The sequence below is a fragment of the Ischnura elegans genome, chromosome 4 (assembly GCF_921293095.1).
Source record: "Ischnura elegans chromosome 4, ioIscEleg1.1, whole genome shotgun sequence".
In the NCBI taxonomy this organism is placed as follows: Eukaryota; Metazoa; Arthropoda; class Insecta; order Odonata; family Coenagrionidae; genus Ischnura; species Ischnura elegans.
In genome coordinates, this window is record NC_060249.1 from 130,512,746 (window position 1) to 130,525,512 (window position 12,767).

Consider the following 12,767-nt stretch of genomic DNA (forward strand, 5'->3'; position numbering starts at 1 on the left):
GACTTATCTGGGATAATAGATACTTCTAACCATTGTGAAAAATAATCAACAATGACTAAAAAAGACTTGTTCCCAAATTGAAATAAATCTGCTCCTACCTTTTCAAATCTAAATTTAGGCACAGAGTGAGGGGTCAATTTCTCTTTGGTTTTAAATGGCCTAAACTTTTCACAGGGTCTGCATTTCTGAATATACTCAGCAATCTAACTTGACATGCCACATGGATCAAAGGGAACTAAGGATGATGCTTGTGAAATTTTATCTTTAAGATTGTCAAGGACCTTATCATGATTAGGCAACCATTTAAATTCAACATTCTCCTTCAATAAATGAAATAATGGTTTCATGACCTGATTCATATCTGGTACATACCGTCTTACATAATTAAATGAGCCTAAAAGTCTTTGCAACTCTTTCTTATTTTTTGGACTCTTAAGTGACTTTAGGGCATCTACTCTTTGAGGATCAATTTGCATCCCTTGTTCAGAAATTATTTGTCCCATAAATTTGACCTTAGATTTCTTAAATTGCATTTTGTCTCCATTAAATTTGGCATTAACCATTTTGGCAGTATTGATCACATTTTGTAGGGCTTGATCATGTTCCTCATCAGACCTTCCCATGATAAGCAAATCATCTCTACACACAATGACATTAGGTATGCTACCAAAATATTTTAACACTTTCTCATCAAATAAATCACCTGAGTTACTTAACCCATAAGGTAACACTTTGTAACGATAAACACCAAACGGTGTAGCAAAACAACATAACCAAGATGATTCAACATCTAATAGTAATTGATAAAACCCTTCTGACAGATCAAGGGTTCTAAAAATTTTTTTTCCTCTACATTTCATGCAAATATCCTCCAATTTGTATGGAATCAAAGGTTTTCTAACAATAATTTTATTTAGATCTGACGGATCCAAACATAGTCTCAACTTCTTGTTTGATTTCTCAATCAAGACAATTCTATTAACACATGCATTATCACTCATGTTCTCAACTTTGCATATAGCACCTCTTTTTTCCAATCGATCCAATTCACACTTAAACTGATCCATGAGGGCATGCGGGACTCTGGATGGAGGATACAATATTTCTCCTACCTTGTCTCTGATACTTAGTGAACACTTGTCCGGAAATTGCCCATGACCTTGGAATACTTCTTTGTTCTCTGAAATAAATTTACTTTCAGCACTAAATTTTAACATATCTGGCACTTTTGCTTTCTGAGCCCTTATTTGGTGCACTTTTTCATTAGTTTGAGTAACCCTTTGAACAAGATTTAACGCACAACACCCTGGTAAACCCAATAAAACTTTACATTTCCACTCAACAATCATAAAATCAAGACATGACTGATTGTTAGTTGATTTGCAACATAAATTTACAACACCCAAAGGTTTTTTCTTACTACCATCAAAACCTTCTAACTGGACATTTGTTTTACGTAAGCTTACTGGTTTATCAAGTTTCTCCAAAATACACAAAGGCATTACATTTACTTCCGATCCTGGGTCTAGCTTCATCTTCACTTTCTTACCTTCCACATTTAGTATAGCAAACCACTCGGTAACATTTTGAGTAATACTTTCAACACTTTTCACACTTTGATCACCCTTTGTCGCATTATAAACAACATTCACATTTTCACAAAATAATAGAGACGAATCAGATTCATTCTCATCGTCATTTTCTACACTTTTCACAGCTTTTACCTTACACGAGACGGCAAAGTGATTTTTCAACCCACACTTTCGACATGTCTTCCCGTAAGCTGGACATTGACGAATACCATGTTCTGTTTGACATCGTGTACATTTAAATATTTTCTTCTGAAACACTTTACCTTGGGGTTTTGAATTGCTTTGCCTGTGTCTGGTTTTTACAGCATCCACTACTGTACCTGCTGTGTCGCCTATTTCTTCCATCTTGTTTGCCTGTTGTCTGCTCTGTTCCGTCGCTCGACAATAAGTTTCTGCCTTCCTCAATGTTAAGTTATCAACTCTTAACAGACCTTCACGGATAACTTTATCCCTAATACCATGCACTATTTTATCCCTCAAAATTTTCTCCTCAACGGTTTCTTCATCCGTTGTATCGTTATAATTGCAAGATTTAATTAACTTCCTGCATGCTGTCATAAACTGGCCAAAAGTCTCACCTTCATTTTGCTTCCGATCCATAAACAAGTATCGTTCGTAACACTCATTCGTCCGTGGCTTCACATATTCACCAAGTCTTTTGGTCACATTTTCATAAGATTTGCGTTCCTCGCCAGTCATTGGGATCGTTGACAGAACACTGCGGGCTTCCTCCCCCATAATATTTCGCAACAGTGATAGTTTGACTTTATCATGCGATTCATCATGTCCGATGGCAATCAAGTAATCTTCAAATGCATCCAACCACGCAGGAAATTTAGTAGCAGCATTGGCACCCTGAAGGTCGAGATCTGGTGGAAGTTTCACCGACGATGCCAACAACGCGTCCATGATGATATATTTGACTATTACACCAGTTACTAATACTTATTTATTCCTCCCAACTTGTCTAACGACTGCGCCATGTTTAAACTTATATTTGGTGGTGCCCAGACCATAACTAAACACATAGGTTCAAGACAATTGGGAATAGAACAAGTATGTGGCAATAACACGAACGATCTATGGAAACTTCTCAAACCGCCATCTTTATTCGGCGTTCCACTTGTACCACCTTAACCAAATTTCATATTCATACATAACCAATGACACAATGATAGGGCATTGGATATCATGTCTTCTGACGAGGAGGATGTAGACGACATGGTATTAATGCCTGAAACAAGATAGCATGAGTCGAAAAAGTTTAACAAATTCGGTCACTAACATCAGGCCCGTCGCTAGCTGATCTGGCGCCCGGGGCGAACTGGGATCGTGCGCCCCCCTCCCCCCCCCCCCCCGCCCCATAACATTGATATATCTGCAATCGGGAGAGTTGAAAATATAATTGAAAATATTTTTTCGTAATAAGGATATTTTATCGAATATGAAAGTAAAACATACAAGGATATTTAAAAAAAAAATTTCGTCGGCGAACACGGTGCGCCCCCAACTTGCTGCGCCCAGGGCAAAATGCCCTGGTTGCCCCGCCCTCGCGACGGGCCTGACTAACATTCAAAGTGGAGATTGGATTCTGGCTAGATTCAGCAGCAAAAAGTCAGTTGCTCACTATGCAGGGAAAATTCTGGAGATTAATGAATAAGACGTGATGCTGTGGTTTGCTTTTTGAGGACATTTTTTGGAACTGAAAATTAAGTTTCACCTGTCCATGGAATGAGGATTCCAGCGAAATACCTGGAATACCAATGGAATTACGTTTTGCAGTGGGTGTGTTTTTGGAACTGTTTCGGTCATTTCTTTTGTAAATTCTTAAAAAAAATATGTGAAATAAGTGCGTTAAAGTGGCCTTTCTGATTATTTTACTATATTTTACGATTTTTAGTTAGTATTTGAAGGGATATTAAAATTTTGTCCAGAGACCTATTACTTCTTACGTTCAATTACTTCTTATGTAATCATAACAGTGCCTCAGAAAGAGTGAACATTTTTGGTAAACTACTGGATTTCTTCAATTCCTTAGTATTAAATCAAAACTAACCGACAGAAAGAGTCAACCTTTTTGGTAGACTACAAGATTTCATCAATTACTTCTTATTTATTGCGAAAACGGCAATAGGGTTGTTCAAGCCTATCAGAACGGTCTAAAAAAACGAATGTATATCACTTCTGATGTAATTTCATTTCGATTGGGATGAATGACAGATGCGTTGAAAAAGTAATGATGGAATTATTAGCAATCAAAATACGAACAATTTTAAACGCCGCCAAAAACGGTCGGCCATCTTGAAATAGAGGTGATGACGACACAAGCCTGTACGGCTGGCCTGTACCCTCGGTCGCTCGATGCCAAGCTGAGTACTCTGCATGCCGACTGGACATTTGCCAAGGTTATTCCTTATTTTGAAATGGCCTATGTTGTGCATGAAGCTTCCGGATGGATCAAGGCGACATGAAATCCATTCTTCAAGTTAGGCAGGCAACGTATGTAGCGTTGACAGGAATTGAAAGTTTTGTATAGCTGCATCCCTAGTAGCACAATTTGTGTTCAGAGTATGCTCAGGGCATTTTCAACACATATGTAAGATGTGTTCAACATAATTTGAGCACATGCTGAGCATATGTAAATGTCCGGCAAGGCATATGCTCAACATATGTTCAACACAAGTTTTCAACATATGCTCAGCATGTTTTCCACACATGCTCAACATATGTTTTTAACATATGCTCAGCATATTACCCACTTATGCTCAACATATGTTTTTAACATATGCTCAGCATGGTATCCAATTATGCCCAACATATGTTTTTAACATATGCCCATCATTCTCCCAAAATATGCTCAGCATACCCTAGTGAAAATATCTACAGGATTTTTTTTCCAATAGTAATTTGACAATGGGAAACATTTGTTTCTATAGGAAATTTTTATGTTCCTACAGGAAAATTTTATTTTCCCATAGGAACCTAAAATTTTCCTATAGGAACAATCATTTCCCATTGTCAAATTACTAAAGGAAAAAGAAATCCTATGGAGATTTTCACTAGGGTTAGGTTGCATCCATTTATCCCCCTTATGAAAAGTATTCCCTTACAACCTTGCAATACCTATAGATGCACAAATTCTCTCCTTTTTACCGCTCCTGCCTTTCACTGTAGACTTAGGGCATGATGTCAGACCTACACATTGCATTCACTCAAGTTATCAGATTAGCACTTTAAATTGAAAATGTTTAATCATTAATACAACTAAATTTGGTCAAGGATTTGAAATCGCCAATGTTAATTTAAAATTTATAAATGATAAGCATTCGACGGAATAAAGCATTGATGGTACTGATTATCATGTTGTCTAACCCTTCAACATCCTCTTTAGCCCTGTCATCGTACAGCTCTCACCAGCTCCACTGCACATGTGCATCTGAAAGCATTACACTCCACACTGCTAGATTACAACGTACGAAAGATTGAACGAACAAGGAAAAGGGCTAAGGCATGTTTTAGTAACATTAATAAGAATATTGATACATAGGTGGTATCATGAGCCACTATAATGCTTTAGCCCAAATTATTTGCAATTATTAAAGTCTACTGCCACTTTATCCTTTGATGGAGCTCCTACGGAACATGTAATCAATTGGTAGATAATGGATTACATAGGATATAATAGGAGAATCAAGTATGACATAGTTCTGCAATTTGATAATGAAGTAGATTTATTCTAATAAAAAAACATAAGCATTTAACATTATCAACAAATATTTCAATCCTATTCTTTTCCTTGATTTCTCTCAGTCTTCTTCAGGCAGCACGACCATCGTAGCCACTCCCCAGTTAACTCAAGAAAGGCACATTTATCAGCACTGCTAAACATAAGACGAGAGTGGGGAGCATCTGTAGATTAAAATAAACAGAAATCAATATTTATCCACTAAACAAGCACTGAACAGCAAAAAATTATTACTTCTTTAACCTGAAAATGGTGAATATTGACATCTTTCATGAATGGTAAATTAACATTAAGTTGCAAAATTTAAAATTTGCATGAGACAGACTAAGGAGAGGAAGTAGCAGTAAGGGAAGTATTGCATCATAAGTTCACACAATATGTAATGTAAAAGTTATTCATGTCAGCTAGTGTATATACATTGGTCTTAAATATCAATAATCCTACAATACATTTCCATGTAAGTCCATCAACATAATACAATTATTGAGAGCTAGATGAAGATAATACTAATAGATTAGTGAGGTCATGAACATTTTAAGACACCCGATTCATTTCCATGCAAGAGGGTGAAGTTCTTCAAAAAATAAAAATGTCATTTTTTTGCATGACTAAACAGACATTTCTCATTAACAGATTTTGCATTGTTTAAAATATGTGATGAAATATGGAAATCAAGAAAATTATGATGAACCTGAGAGTATCATGTTTAACAGAACAAACGGTTCAATTGACAACATTAAATTTAATTCCACTATAATGTGGAGCCTTATATTCCATAAAAAATCGCTTAAGATACACATTATGTGACTTTGGTCTCTAATTGTCCATGAAATTATAAATACCAATGCGCATATGGTGTATGTCTTGAAATCCGTGAAACCCAAGCAATATATATGCCAGATTTGGTTAGTATTTGAGGCACGAACCACAGGAATACTGTAGATACTGCAAATAAACTCGATTATTTTTGTCCCCTTACTTCTGAGTGAATCGCCTAAGTGCTAAAGTAAATTTTTAGTAATCTGATGGAAAAACTAACGATAGTACGTATCATGCACTACTTTTGAGCCATCCCCATGGGTTACCCATGCCAATTCTTTGTTTCGTTCCCTCATATCAGAGTGCAACTGTGTTAACATGATTCCTAGTCGAGACTACTCATATTTACTGTTAGCACTTCGCTGCGACAGTTATTCACAAAATAAGTTCGTTAATGATACTTGGTTACAAATTAGTTAATTATGCCTCAAAATGATACCATGAAAGAGAGGGCTAATTCATCATCCAGCGATTAGTTTAGCATTCATGAAATGGTGCTGTTATCATAATTTTATGGCCTTGTTACAATATTAGCATGAACAAAAAAAGAGTTTATGAATAGATTCTCAAACGAAATTAGAACAGGCTCTAAGCCTTGACCAAGAATTTATTACTTCCTTCACATTTTATTGTGGCTATGATTGATTTTGATCGAAAATTTTCGCACTCACTCGGTTACAGGCATCATATTCGATCCAAGTATTTACATTGGGCAGGAATAACTTAATACGGCATTTACGACCACAATTCAGTTCATAAATAGCCATTGAGAACTTTTACCATACCACACAAGAACAGTCAGAACTAAAATAGTAATATCATACATTCATCCGTTCATAAACAGCGATTGAGAACTTTTACGATATCACACAAGAACAGTTAGTACTAATTGTAAAATAGTAATTTCATATATTTATCTACCAATGTACTTACATTTCATGCTTCTAGATGATTCCGAGGTAACTGGGCTCTCTCCTCTTGTATAAAGTAACGTAAACAACGTCCGATTTGAGCAATGAAATCATAGCAACATCAGAACACACACAACAACGTCGACGCATGCGTCTCGCTCTTCAATTATTTTTAAAGTGTTAAAATCAGGGCCTTGGTTAAAATTATGAATTGATATGAATTAGAATAAACTAGAACTAGATATATTCCTTTACATTAATTATAAAACTAGCATGCAGTACTCGAATCCTGATCGCTGATTTGTCGACGAAATATTTCTCAGAACGCATAGATATTTTCTTGAAAATATGATCAACATATTTCGTTGAACACATGTGGAGCATATGTCTACGTATATATGCTCAACATATCTCGTTGAACACATGTGGAGCATATGTCTACGTATATATGCTCAACATATTTTGTTGAACACATGTGCAGCATATTTCTATGAAAATATGCTCAACACATCGTCTGAACATATGCTGGAAATATTTCGAGCATATGCTGAAAACATGTGGTTTTAAACATCTGCTGAACATATTTTCAGCATATGCTAATGTTGTGTGCAAAACATATTTCCCTGACATAATCTGAGCATATGCTCAACATTTCTTGTGCTACTAGGGATTTGCTAGGAAACTACGTGCAGTGAACTTTCATTGTGCCTCTAGTGCAAGTGAACAAAATTTGTGCCCTTGATGTACCCCTAAGTGAATGATTGCATATAGACGATGAAGTAAAGAGTGAAGTGAGTCGTGAATGTAACTGCTTTGACGAAATTATTTATTTCTTCCATGCTAGTTCAATCAACCCTATACATTTCGATCTAAGGTATCTAACTATTGCCTAGGGGATATGTTTCATATTTGAGCTAGTTGTGCTTTAGGGATACATTGAACGCATATTAATTTTCAATCATTTGTTCGCTTCTAAGTTCCGTTTGATGCGTTTGATGTAATTACCTATTCATTTTGAGCATTCACGAGTGTTTACATTTCACGAATTTCGTTGCGCTGTTGTTTGTTTTTGTTTTGGTCATATTTTGGTTACGGTAAGAGTACGGGTAAGAGTAATAGTGAAATTCGAAGTTTTTTGATGTTACAATAACCGGTTTAGCAATTTGTTTCAGCCTATTCATTTCATTGTCCTCGAAATGTCAATGTGAAATAACGTAAACTGATTCTAAGTCGTTAGTGATGAGTGAGAAGTGAGGTGTGGAGAATCTTTCGAACTTCAAGGAGTGCAAATTCTTTTAGCGTGTGCAGAGTGATTGGAAAACCGATTATCATGTTTTATTAGTGTTTTATATTTATTGTGAGTCAAGTTTTTCATTGAATCAGTTGATTCGGAATATACTGATTATATGTATCAAAAAGACAACTCGTGAAATGTGTACGTTGTAGTGCTATTTATGATATGATGAGCAATAAACATGTACAAGTAAAGCCGATGTCCCACGGTCAAATTTGCGTCAAAATATTTGCATCAAAATGTTTGTCCAAATATTTTGATGCAAATATTTTGATACAACTGGACTGGGGGTGTCCCACGATGCATCTCATTTTGATCAAAAACAAACGAAAGACGATATTTATGTAAACAATTAGGAAACTTGTGGAGGTGGAGAATTCTTTCTTTTTTAGCAGGCGGAATTGTCTGAACAGGCCTCTTGAACATTAAAGATGCGAAAAAAAGAAAACAGAAGGAATGCTGAACTTGGCCTTGGTCGGAAAGGGGGTATGAAAGCGTTGGAATAAACATGTTGGAGAAGGAGTTGGTCGCCGATGTTCCCGTTTATTATCGATAATAATTGACAAGTGAGGATATTTTCATGTCCCTTATCAGCAAGGTCGAGGGCAGAATAAAACGCCAGGATACAAACGTGAGGCAGTTTATTCCCGCGAGGAAAATGTTATTAATAAACGATGGACATTGTGGTTGAGGAGATGTTATGAATAGTGCTGTAAGCGTGCATATAAATCACATTTTTCTCTCCTAATCTAGCGGTTTCTAAAATAAGGTCCTTATCCGATAATCATAGTAATAGAAACGGGCAGCTGTAGTGTTCCATAGGTAGAATCGTCAGTTCATATTAGTCATTTCTCCAGCTGCTCGCTCGCATTGTATGCCTTCCACAAAGCGTAAAATTCGGCCTCGATACCTTAAGTAAATCTTTTATTATTTCCAAAACATCCCTCCTGGTATTGCGATTCTAAAGATCGCTTCCTTTCTATTTAAGATCAACTGATTATTACGGATTTCCTAGTTGAGAGCTTCCATCGCCGATCACAAGACAAATTTTTGCTCATATTTACCTTTAGGGCCACACCAGGCGATGAAATAGACGATCACGAACATATATATATTTGAAATAATTTTTTGTGAATTCACTTCGTGGTATCGTGATATTATAAATTTAAAACTAAACCTTTTAGTATTCCATACAATACTAATGAAAAAACTCAACCGGTTTCGATCTTTTCAGGTCCTTATCTAGAGGTTTACGATTAAGATAACGACCTGAAAAGGTGGAAACCGGTTGGGTTTTTAATGCATACTGTGTGGAATACAACAAATTTTATTTTTGTGTCCATAATATACATAATTATTAATTAAAATACTCATGCAGACGATAAATAAGTTTAACCTATTTGGCCTGTGTGTCAGCGCTTGGCGATGCTTTTTTGTCAAAGGCTCTGTGATTGGTCGGTTTCATCCAATTGGACGAAAATTTAGAACCTGTCCTATCAATTTGTACAAATCGGTGATTTGTACAAACGATAGGACCAAAAGCTAGTTGGACAAAATTTTGACCGTGGGACAGGGTGCGCGTCAGTTGCATCAAATTTTGATGCAAATATTTTGACGCAAATTTGACAGTGGGACATCGGCTTAAGGGTAATTTTGCTTATTATTACTCTTACTAAAGGATAAATTTGGATTTTCTTTAAACACTGATCTGGCGGCAGACGCTGGAGATCTTGAAAAAAAGTGGAATAACCCTGCTGAGCCACTTAAACAACACTGCAGTAGGGCATCTACAGGCTTGTGACGTCACACATCAATACAAGATGGAAGTAGGGCTTTTTGGCGTAACGTAAAATTTGTCACTGTTTAAAGCCTTCTCTTAACATGTACAATGAAGAAAATAGCATAATATTATTGTCATTGCTCCTTCTGAAGCACGATCTTTCGATTTCTTAAATAAAAAAAATATGGTGAACAACCCTATTAGAAAATGGAAGCAGTACCGATATTAGCCGTACGTTGCGCTGCCGTCGGGTATACCTTGAGGTTGACTCTTTCTTCATTCTCTAAGACTGCCGACCAGCCATTGTGAACTGCCATGTTAAGAGGAGGTACCTTACCTCCCCTCACCTCCCCCCGCTTTTTCCTTAGTCGACGTAGTACAGTGCTTTTCATAGATGGCAGCCCTAAAAAAGTGTACGTGACTGCCGATAGATGGCAGCACTGACTATGAGCGGCAAAACTGGGTATTCAAATATGTCATCCAGTATATACAGTAATATTAATACTCGAATTTCCTGAAAAACAAAACTTTTTGTTTCTTTTAAATAAAAAAACAATGGTAATTAAACATTAAGTTATTTTTATTGATAATAAACAGTAATACATTTATAAAACAAGGCAACATTAACATTTGAAAAAGATCACTGAAAAACAATAGATCACCACTTCAATGCCTTACGTTCGAAACAATTTTATAAAGCACGGAAAAATACTAAGGCATTTAAATAACCTCACATTCAGGGATAAGGAAAGAAATATTGCTAACTCAAACACATTGAGCAAAAGACAGTTGTGAATGCAATGCATTAATAGGTGCATGAGCAATTTATTTTTTTGTTTATTTATCACATCCCCCGTAAACAGCACATGACGGCCTTTTACAACGAGGGTTTCCAATATTAACAAAGTACAACACTAACATCCATGCCCTGGATAGGGATCACCTACCCAGGCGGGATTCGAACCCACGACTTACGGTTTGGCAGGCGAGGACCTTACCCCACCGCCACCGAGGCCGGCAAATGAATAGCAATGTGACAACTTGCTTATCACATGCATATGAAGCCAATGGCAGTACACCCCAGCATAACCATGCAAGACAATTAAACCAACAGGCAGTCAGAGGCAATCAACACTATCAGCAAAGGACAGTTGTGAACGCAATGCATTAATAGGAACGTGAGCACTGAATAGTTATCAGATAACTAGCCACAACACTTGCATATGAAGCAAAATGCAGTACACCACAGCATACCCATGCAAGACAATTAAACCAACAGGCAGTCAGAGGCATTTCAACACAATCAGCAAAGGACAGTTGTGAATGCAATGCATTAATAGGAACGTGAGCGCCGAATAGCAATCAGACAACTTGCTTATCACATGCATATGACGCAAATGGCAGCACACCCCAGCATAACCATGCAAGACAATTAAACCAACAGGCAGTCAGAGGCAATCAACACTATCAGCAAAGGACAGTTGTGAACGCAATGCATTAATAGGAACGTGAGCACTGAATAGTTATCAGATAACTCGCCGCAACACTTTCATATGAAGCAAAAGACAGTACACCCCAGCATAACCATGCAAGACAATAGGGTTGTTCAAGCCTATCAGAACGGTCTAAAAAAACGAATGTATATCACTTCTGATGTAATTTAATTTTGATTGGGATGAATGACAGATGCGTTGAAAAAGTAATGATGGAATTATTAGCAATCAAAATTCGAACAATTTTAAACGCCGCCAAAAACGGTCCGCCATCTTGAAATAGAGGTGATGACGAAACAAGCCTGTACGGCTGGCCTGTACCCTCGATCGCTCGATGCCAAGCTGAGCACTCTGAATGCCGACTGGACATTTGCCAAGGTCATTCCTTATTATGAAATGGCCTATGTTGTGCATGAAGCTTCCGGATGGATCAAGGCGACATAAAATCCATTCTTCAAGTTAGGCAGGCAACGTATGTAGTGTAATTGTTGACAGGAATTGAAAGTTGTGTTTAGCTGCATTTGCAAGGAAACTATAGTTATATACCCAGCTAGCACATTATAAGTCATTGAGATAAGGTGAAAGGAAGAAATAAGGAAGTCGCTTCTCAAGTAAGCTTGTTATGGGTTTCTTACGGCCAGGGCGACAAACATCCAGAGTAATGGCAAAATGGATGCCAAACTTTCAGCACTTCCGTAGATGCTGTTATTATCCCATCGTTACAGAGTGTTAATTAAGGCCTTTATGCATTAAAACAATGTTTATATTATTGGCGCTTCTATATTATGAGGAGAAATAACATCATACCTCCATAATTTGAAAATCATTCACATTTATGAACTGATAGCTTATAACGAAGGTCGTAAGAAAAACACAATTTCACAAGAATACCAACGTAGAATAATATAAAAATGCCGGAAGGAACATCTAATATACGTATTGTAGTCATCAGGTTATCAAACCGTTATTTAAAATTCATAAATGTTAAAATGTATGGACCTTGAATAAATTCAGTTTTTCATGCACATGCCAAACAAGTTTTTTTTACATAATTGGATATTTAGTTAGTAACTACACTTCACTGTCTCAAAAACTGCCGTGGTGTAGTGGTAAGCGTGTAGTGCTTCGGTTCC

General features: G+C 36.8%; 1 protein-coding gene and 1 long non-coding RNA gene across 2 annotated transcripts; both read right to left on the reverse strand.

Moving 5' to 3' along the window:
• Nucleotides 1-203: 203 nt before the first annotated feature.
• On the reverse strand, nt 204-2,501 carry LOC124158248. Its single transcript, XM_046533440.1, has one exon. It carries the CDS (start codon nt 2,499-2,501, stop codon nt 204-206), a length of 2,298 nt encoding a protein of 765 aa, XP_046389396.1.
• A 2,891-nt stretch (nt 2,502-5,392) lies between these two features.
• On the reverse strand, nt 5,393-7,173 carry LOC124158062. The gene is made up of 2 exons (XR_006864694.1): nt 7,090-7,173; nt 5,393-5,501 (listed from the first exon to the last, which is right to left on the reverse strand). It is a non-coding gene; the product is annotated as an uncharacterized LOC124158062 (long non-coding RNA).
• Nucleotides 7,174-12,767: the final 5,594 nt, after the last annotated feature.

What these genes read in the sequence shown, in the direction of transcription:
- LOC124158248 (XM_046533440.1), bottom strand. Translation starts at nt 2,501, where the DNA reads ATGGACGCGTTGTTGGCATCGTCGGTGAAACTTCCACCAGATCTCGAC.